At 47.3% G+C, this 9063-nt stretch overlaps 1 protein-coding gene across 1 annotated transcript; it reads left to right on the top strand.

The window, feature by feature from the left end:
- Nucleotides 1-7159: 7159 nt before the first annotated feature.
- Nucleotides 7160-8799, top strand: LOC123141315 (scopoletin glucosyltransferase-like). The gene has a single exon (XM_044560493.1). The coding sequence runs from the start codon at nucleotides 7189-7191 to the stop codon at nucleotides 8710-8712; it is 1524 nt and encodes a 507-aa protein (XP_044416428.1). The 5' UTR covers nucleotides 7160-7188; the 3' UTR covers nucleotides 8713-8799.
- The last annotated feature ends 264 nt before the right edge of the window (nucleotides 8800-9063 follow it).

The following is a 9063-nucleotide window of genomic DNA, read 5'->3' as shown; positions in this document are numbered from 1 at the left end:
CCCCATTTGATTGAGGTGAATAGGGAGGCATCCTCTCATGGATTATACCATGTTCCGCACAAAAGGGATCAAATTCATTTGAGAAATACTCTCCACAACGATCGGACCTAAACCTCTTGATCTTTCGATCAAGTTGGTTTTTCGCTTCAGCTTTATAGATCTTGAAATATTTCAAAGCCCCATCCTTAGATTTCAGAAGATACACATGGCAGTATCTAGTGGAGTCATCAATTAACGTCATAAAATACTTCTTTCCACCTTTTGTCAACACACCATTCATTTCACAAAGATCTGAATGTATGAGCTCTAGTGGTGCAAGATTTCTTGTTTCCGCAGTCATATGAGACTTACGAGGTTGCTTAGCTTGCACACACACTTGGCACTTAGATCTGTTAACAGTGGTGAAACTAGGGATTAAGTTCAACTTGGCTAGTCGCGACATGCAGCCAAAGTTAGCATGACAGAGACGTGAATGCCACTCACTTGATTCACTATTGTTGCAAACATGATTAACAACTTTATTGCAAACGTCTGACAAGGATAAATGAAACAGGCGTCCCGACTTATAGCCTTTACCAACAAAGGTTCCATACTTGGACATTACAAATTTATTCGACTCAAAGACAAGCTTGTAGCCATCTCTACACAGAAGAGATCCGCTAACAAGATTTTTATTGACGGAGGGGACATAATGCACGTTCTTCAGCCGCATGATCTTTCCCAAAGTAAACTTCAGATCGACCGTGCCAACACCACGAACAGAAGCACTTGAACCGTTTCCCGTCAGCACGGTGGAAGTCCCTGCGTTCTAATAAGAAGAAAACATGGAAATATCACTGCATACATGCACATTAACACCCGTGTCAATCAACCAGTCAGGAGAATGACATACTGAAAGAATAGTGGGAAATATACCATACCCAGCATCCTTCATGTGAGTGTCTCCAATGACAGCATTAGCGGTCTTGTCGCCTTTCCCAAGATGACGCTTGTCATAGCGATTAGGGAAACTAGGAGCCCAATGATCAGGATCTCCACACACATGACAAACACCTTTCATCTTGTCATTCTTCTTCTTGAAGTTCGTGTGCTGTACAACCTTGTTCTTCCCATCAAACTTGGCTTTACCATCAAACATGCCCTTGTTCTTGAACTTGTGGGGCTGGAAGTTTTTCTTCTGTACCAGATTGGCACTAGATCCTCCCTCAATACCTCGAGCACGTGTGTCCTTCGCTCTCGCCTTTTCTTCCACATCAAGAGTACCAATGAGATCCGGAACGAAAAACTCCTATGCTTCAGTAAGGTAGCAAAGTTCCTCCACGAAGGAGGAAGCTTAGTGATGATACCTCCGGCAACAAACTTGTCCGGTAGCATACAATTGAAGTGCTCAATTTCTCTAGCAAATGACTGTATCTCATGAGCTTGCTCAACCACGGAGCGCTCTCCAGTCATCCTATAATCATAGAATTGCTCCATGATGCACAACTCAGTACCAGCATCCGAGACCCCAAACTTGTCTCGAGTGCGTCCCACATATCTTTTCCATTATCAATTGATGCATAAGCATCAACTATGTTCTCACCAAGAACACTCAAGAGAGCAGCCTTAAATAGGGTATCCATTTTCTGAAAAGCTTGTTCCTATTGAGCATCATACTCTCCTTCAGGTTTGCCGAGAGTGGCGTCATAGCAACTCATGGTTTCAAACCATAAGACTGCTCTCACGAGCCAATAGTGGATACCCTCAAATATAGGAGGTCTCATGGAAGCAGCAAAACCACTCGGGGTAAATTGCCTATCATAAGATTTTTGGATTGTTGGAAATATGAGCAATTTACCATATGTATTAACAGAAATACTAGATAAAACATGATTATTATTGCAGAGAAACAAGTCACGCAGTCTGACAGTGAGAAGGTAAACATCATCTGCAAATATGAACTATAACCAAACATATCTAGAGTAGACAATAGAGCAAGTTGCATATATGAAGTAGAACGTAACATATTTAGGGCAGACACTAGAACAAGGAACTGTGGCAGGACCTCTAACAGAAAGAGGAAGAACACGTACGGGATAGCAGCAGCAGAAGCACTGGACTTGGGGTCGACATCCTTGCCAGCCATGTCGTCGAAGAGGTTGTCGACGTCGGGGAAGAAGTCGTCGTTGGGGAAGTGATCGTCGGTGTCCGGAGCGTCCGTGATGAACCGGTCAGTAGTCACGCAGAGCGCTCCCCAAAAACCTTATCACCCTTCTGCAGTACAGGACTCAAAGCGGTGGGGTTTCGGAGGCCTACTGTCCCGACTCGCGGTGCACGCCGCAAGCCGGGATGAGGAAGACAGCAGCAGCTCAGAGATTGGAACCGGTGGCGAGAGGAAGAAGTTCTAATGCATCTCTCTGAGAGGAGCGACCTCCCTTTTATAGGCACAAGAGAAGGAGGCGAGACGCCAGCGACGGGAGATGAAGCAAGAGAGGGAAACGAAGCGAACAGACTTCAGCCGAAGAGGCGCGCCGTTCGGAAGCTCCCGCGTGACCTTTCGTATACCCGTCGTGCGTGGCAAAAATGTAGACATCGGCTTGTTTCCGTGCCGAGGCGGGCGGCGATGGAGGAGGAGCGCGCGTGGATGTCCCTCTTGTTCTCATGCTTATACATGTGGGGAAAGAACCTCCTTTATAAAAAGGTCCAACTCCCTCTAAACTAGCAACGTGGGACTAAAATTTAGTAGTGGCCCTTGCCTTCCATGAATGGGCTAAGTGGGCCTTTAAGATTTATTAGGAATTTCTTATTATTAGGCTGGCCCATAAATAGATAAAATTCCAGCAGTTTAGGATTTTACCTTTATTTGTGTTTACATTTTAGCACATATAATGCGACACAGCCGCCTGTGTGAAACCAGCCAACTAAAATATACAAAAATGTCATCTGACGAACATTTGCCAGGAGGCCAACCCTGGCGAGCGCCTTCCTGCGTTGCATGGATCTTGGCGCAAGACCGACAGCAGGTAGATGAGCTGAAGTCATTCGATGTACAATGTTTTCTGACGAACGCTCACTCTTTTTCCCAAAAATTCGCGTGAGGTGCATGGGGATGGGAGCTCGAGACCTCCTGCAGACCTGCACAGAGGTGAGCACACTTCACCAATTGGGCTGAAGTAGGTTTGTGGAAACATGTAATAAAACTTGTCTTTATATATTTGAAGCAACATTATTTTTAGTTTATTTTGTTTTATTTTAAAAATCCAAAATCCTGAATATTTTCCATTTTTGAAATAACAGAAAATCCCTAATTTTTAGAGAGGAATTTTCTAAACTTGCCATGTGTTTTACGCAGCATGGAAATTTCTAGGTCTTTTTTGTAATACACCCATGCAAGCATTTGGGAAATTTTATCACTTTTTCATGGCAGTTTTGGAATTTATTTACTTTCTCACATGGCAGTTCTATTACTAAGAGCATGTCATGATTAATAATTAATAACATGATATTTTAATTATTAAGAGGATGCCATTTTTATTACTAAGAGCATGGAATTTTAATAATCAATAACATGACATTTTTATTATTAAGAGGATGGCAGTTTATGATTAAGAGCATGACATCTTTATTATTTAATGACATGACATTTTTATTATAGGAGGATGACAGTTTTATTATGGAGAGTCTGATATTTTTATTGTTAAGAGGATGACAGTTCTATTATTAATAGGGTAACAATTTTATTTTTATTGGCATGGAAATTTTATTTTTCCACTCACATGTCATTTTTTCCCTTTTTTTGCATAATAGACCAAATAAAGCAAAAAAAATACAACATGACATTTTGTTTTTGGTCCCTGGCAAAAAAAATGTTCTCCAAAATATGCCTTTTTTCACAGTGAAAGATCTTCATGGCAAAATTCATATTTTTTAGATCACACGACACATTTTTAATCATCCATTTGTCAATTTATAAATTAGCATGGCATTTCTATAAAGTAGCATGTCATTTTTCATATTTCCATATTCATGGAAATTATACATTTTATGTTTCTTTGATTATCCATATGAAAAATATGTATTTTTTGTTCATGACATTTTTTTAAATAAAACAATATACCGGGACTCCCGCCAATGGGGTTCACCCTGGCCCTCCCCCGGCTAACGATTGAGGGGAGGGGGCGATACATTGCTGGGAGCAGCTTCCCCTGGCGACCGAATTAGTTCGATCAAACCTTCTTCCCGGCGACTGATCGCCAGTTATGAGCGTGCAAAGTATATTGTTTTTGTTTTGGTTGATCTAGTCGTCGGGCGACCATTCCTATCGCCAGATCGATCACCCTAGCCACCGTCCTATCGGCCAAAACTTAGCCGTCGGATTTCGTCCACTGTGTCTCCTCCGCCTCCCTCTCGCGCGTCCATGTGCTCTGACCCTCCCCGCCATGTCTCACCCCCATGCTCCCAACCGTGGGTGCGAGGAGTATGGTTACGCGGCGAATGTCGGCAACAAGACCCCCGCTGGCTCGCAGCAGTACACATCGCCCACTCGCATCAGTACTTCTCCCCTTCATAGGAACACATGTGCTCACCGTTGCAGGCATCACAGATAGTGTGTTCATTGCCCCGTCGCCCACCGACCGCTCTCTAGTAGCAGATGCCCCTCTACACCATCATCGACAAGCGAACCCGACTCTTTGGAAGACGGAATTGCCGCTAAAAGTGAAAATCTTTCTATGGCAGATGTTTAGGAACCGTCTCCCAACCTGAGTCAACATAGCCAATAGGCAAGGGCTGGCCACAGGTGCTTGTGCGCTCCGCGCTCCGAAAGATGCTAATGAAGTCTTCCTCCGTTGCCATCTCACACGTTTTGTGTGGTGTGTAGTGCGAGAAGCTTCAGGTCAATCTTGGAATCCTCTCTTCGGTAGGGACCTGCTAGAGATGCTTCGTGGACAGCGGGGTGCTAACAAACGAATTATGCGGCGCTGTGTGGGTGCTTTGCTTTGGGCTTTGTGGCACATCCGTAATAAAATCATTTCGAATATGTTTTCCTGTCACACCTAGTTGATGTTATCTTTAAATGCAATATGTTTCTACGGTAATGGGCTCCGTTGGGGGAAACAACGTGACATTGAAGCCATGCAAAGTGTGATGGACAAACTCTGTACCATTCAGTCTACAACGCGTCAGCCAGTTTCGTCGTCGTAGGGAAGGGGTTCTTCTTATGTTGGGGCTTGCATATTCTTCTCTTTTGGGCCTTACGCCATGTACCACACTAATTATGTCATTCAGGTTTATCGATTTGGTTGTAGTTTGTTAAGCTGCCTAGTTTATGGGCTTTATTAATTTAAGGCCAGACGTCTCTAGGGTCTTCGTTCTAAAGAAGAGCTTATGGCACTGAACACTAGAGGATTTGGGCTGGTGGGATGGATGAGGAGATTTTTCTTTTTTTGAAACTGGATGAAGAGATTTGGAAAGGTTACACTTGAGGTTAGCCAAACATTGTGCCAGAAGAAGGTGCTATTGCCCAATTGCCCGTGAACACGAATGTTGTGTGTCAGGAAGAGCTTTTAGGTTCCCCTCTCTTCAATCTCCATTAAATTGCCCATTGTATGTAAAAGGTATACGCAACAGAAGTGCATTGTCTCATCATGCACACTGACACAAAGCCATGAAAAGAAGCAACAAGTAGGGTGGCAGGAAGAAACTGGGCACATGTGAACTGAAATTGATTCTCCTACTGCCTCTGTAAACTAGTGATCTAAATGTCTTATATGAGTTTGAGGGAGTACTCTGGTAATGGACCAATGCTACGGCAATAATAACAGTTGCTATTGCGATAATGAACCAATAGCACTCTCGCAGTGAACCGTTGCTACTACACGAGTACGCAAATTTGAGATAGCTGGATAGACAGTGCACTCAACCTTGGCCATGACTTTCCGACCTTTAGAGCAAATATAATAATGTGATGTAAGTTGGCTATAAGAATTTAAATATTACAATGTTGTTGAGTTGGAAGAGAGAGAAGATGAGCGGGTTGTAGACTTACAGCCGGCTGTAACACGAGCTCCAAGAAGGTTTGAGAGAGTGGAAGGTGGGCCATATGTTGGTAAAGTAGTACTTTCGAAGAATCCATTTTTGCACCCGAGCTCATCTGCACCCGCGCTGACGAAAAAAAATCAAAACAAATACTAGAAAAATTCAAAAACTTCCAATTTTTTTTGTGTGGTAGAAAATTTGATGCGTGAGGTCCGCTTCAATTTTCAAATCATTTGGACATCTGAGGAGCTCTCAGCAAAAAAGACAATTCAGTGGTATGTAAAAATGTTTACTGTTCATATATTGTTTTGGCCTGATTTGTCTTTTTTTTCTGAGAGCTGCTCAGATGTCCAAATGACTTAAAATTTGGAGCGGGCCTCTCGCATCAAATTTTCTACCGCACAAAAAAATTTAGAATTTTTTAATATTTTTTAAATTTTTTATGAATTTTTTTCTAACCGGCTGCATATGAGCCTAGGCACCGAAACGCCCTTTATAGCCAATTATTATATGTGTTGGCTATTAGATTGACTATAAATGACATGGCAACTTGTTATAGCCAACAACTGGCTATATTATTAAACATGCTCATAGACACTGTACTCCCTCCGTCCGTGAATAAGTGTACTTCTAACTTTTGTCTTAAGTCAAAGTTTTAAATTTTGGACCAACTATATACAAAAAAGTAACAACATATATGACATCATATTGATATATTATGAAAGTACATTTTAAAATAGATCTACTAATATTAATTTAGTGTGATAGATGCTAGTACTTTTTCCTATAAAGTTGGTCAAAGTTTTAAAACTTTGACCTAGGACAAAAGTTAGAAGTACACTTATTCACGGACGGAGAGAGTATGTGACAGGATTGTATAATTGATTTTTTTTTTAGGAATACCATCTTGACTTACTTTATTGTTGTATAATTGAATTCAGATTACAAGTGTGTGCACCGAAACTGCATTTGGAAAAAGAAAGTGTCTGCAATAATACAGAGATACAGATATCATATCCAGAAGAGCATTGATTCCGCATATCAAAAAGATATAGTACAAAGGGATACACATGATCCATGCGTTGAGTTTCTCTATATAGGACCTCACGTCACCTCACCATAGACTTCAACCCTTCAGAACCCAACCTGCAAACCACACGGCAACGCTCTGCCATGGCCATCACCACCAACAACAACAACGGTGCCGCCGCACCCACCCATGCCGCGAACGGAGCGGGCAACCAGGCCGGCCGCGACCACGTAGTCGTGTTCCCGTTCATGGCGAAGGGCCACACCCTCCCACTGCTTCACTTCGCCACGGCGCTCGCCGTGCACCAAAAGAACCTCCACATCACCATGGTCGTCACGCCCGCCAACCTCGCCTTCGCCCGCAGCCGTCTCCCGGCGTCGGTGCGCCTCGCGGTGCTCCCGTTCCCCTCGCTGCCGCCGCTGCCATCTGGCGTCGAGTCCACGGACACCCTGCCCGGCCCGGACCTCTACCCGACGTTCCTGCGCGCCACGGCGCTCCTGCGGGCGCCATTCGCGGAGTTCATGGCGTCGCTCCCGGCCCCGCCGCTCGTGCTCGTCTCCGACTCCTTCCTCGGGTTCACGCACCGCGTCGCGGCCGACGCGGGCGTCCGCCGCATCGTGTTCCAAGGCATGTCCTGCTTCTCGATGGCCACCTGCAGATCGCTCATCACGAGCCCGCCGCCGTCTGTCGCTGAGCACGGCGCAAGCTTCCACGTCTCCCATATGCCGGAACACGTGAGGATCACGGCAGCGGATGTCCCGGACACGATCACCAGGCTCGGCGACGCCGAGGACCCAGTGACTCGGTTCCTTATCGATGACATCGGCAAGTCCGACGCGCGCAGCTGGGGCGTCCTGGTCAACAGCTTCGCCATGCTGGAAGAGGACTACGTATCGGCCTTCATGTCGTTCTACCAGCCGGGCGCGCGCGCCTGGCTGGTGGGCCCTCTGTTTCTCGCCGCCGGCGACGTGCCGGAGCGCGAGGAGGAGCAGGACCCGGAGGGGTGCCTCGCCTGGCTCGACGAGATGGCGGAGCGGCCGGAGTCGGTGGTCTATGTGTCGTTCGGCACGCAGGCCCATGTCTCCGACGAGCAGCTGGACGAGCTGGCGCGCGGGCTGGTGCCGTCCGGCCACCCATTCCTCTGGGCCGTCCGGTCCGGAACGTGGTCGCCGCCGGTGGACGCGGGGCCGCACGGAAGGATCGTCCGCGGGTGGATCCCGCAGAGGAGCGTGCTAGCTCACCCCGCGGTGGGAGGGTTCGTGAGCCACTGCGGGTGGAACTCGGTGATGGAGAGCCTGGCAGCGGGGAAGCCGTGGCCACAGATGGCCGAGCAGCACCTGAACGCGCACCACGTCACGCACATCATCGGCGCCGGGGTGAGGATAATGGCCGCCGGGGGCGCGGGGGCCGTGGTGGGTAGGGCGGAGGTGGAGCACAAGATCAGGAGGCTGATGGACGCCGGCGACTCGGACGGGCAGAAAATGCGAGCGAAGGCGGCCTGGGCTCAGAAGGCGGCCAAGTCAGCGGTGAGCGACGGTGGGACCTCACATGTCGCCTTGCTGAAGCTGGTGGAAGAGCTGCAGGGGAGCTACTGTGACGTCATCGCGGCGGACGATAATCAAATCAATCGGCCGCGACGGGACGATACGGACGCCCATGATTTGTGAAAAATAACTTCAGCTCCTGTGTGTATGTGCACCGATGTGTAAGCGCGTAAGAGCATCTTCGACAGCCGTGCTAAACAAGGGCCGTGCCGTAAATTTGGTCAGTTTAACGCGCGCAATCCGGCAGGTGGCTCCAGCGGGCGCACAATAACCGCGCGCGTGGTATAAGGAGTTGGGCGTGCGGTCGGATTCGCTATCTCGCGCGGCGTATTTGGGGCGCCCGCTTCCGCGCGCGGCATACTCGAGCGCTCGCGCTGCACTCTCTCTTCTCCGCCTCCTACGCCCCGCGCGCGCCGGCGCCGGCGAACCGAACTGCACCCCATGGACGCACGCGTCGGCACCCCGCTCACCCCA

Source organism: Triticum aestivum, chromosome 6D (genome assembly GCF_018294505.1).
Source record: "Triticum aestivum cultivar Chinese Spring chromosome 6D, IWGSC CS RefSeq v2.1, whole genome shotgun sequence".
Classification (NCBI taxonomy): domain Eukaryota; kingdom Viridiplantae; phylum Streptophyta; class Magnoliopsida; order Poales; family Poaceae; genus Triticum; species Triticum aestivum.
The sequence above is the reverse complement of the archived record's forward strand: the minus strand, read 5'-3'. Positions and strand labels throughout refer to the sequence as shown.

Bases quoted from the DNA above. Each gene is read 5' to 3' on its own strand.
- LOC123141315 (XM_044560493.1), top strand. From the start codon at position 7,189: ATGGCCATCACCACCAACAACAACAACGGTGCCGCCGCACCCACCCAT.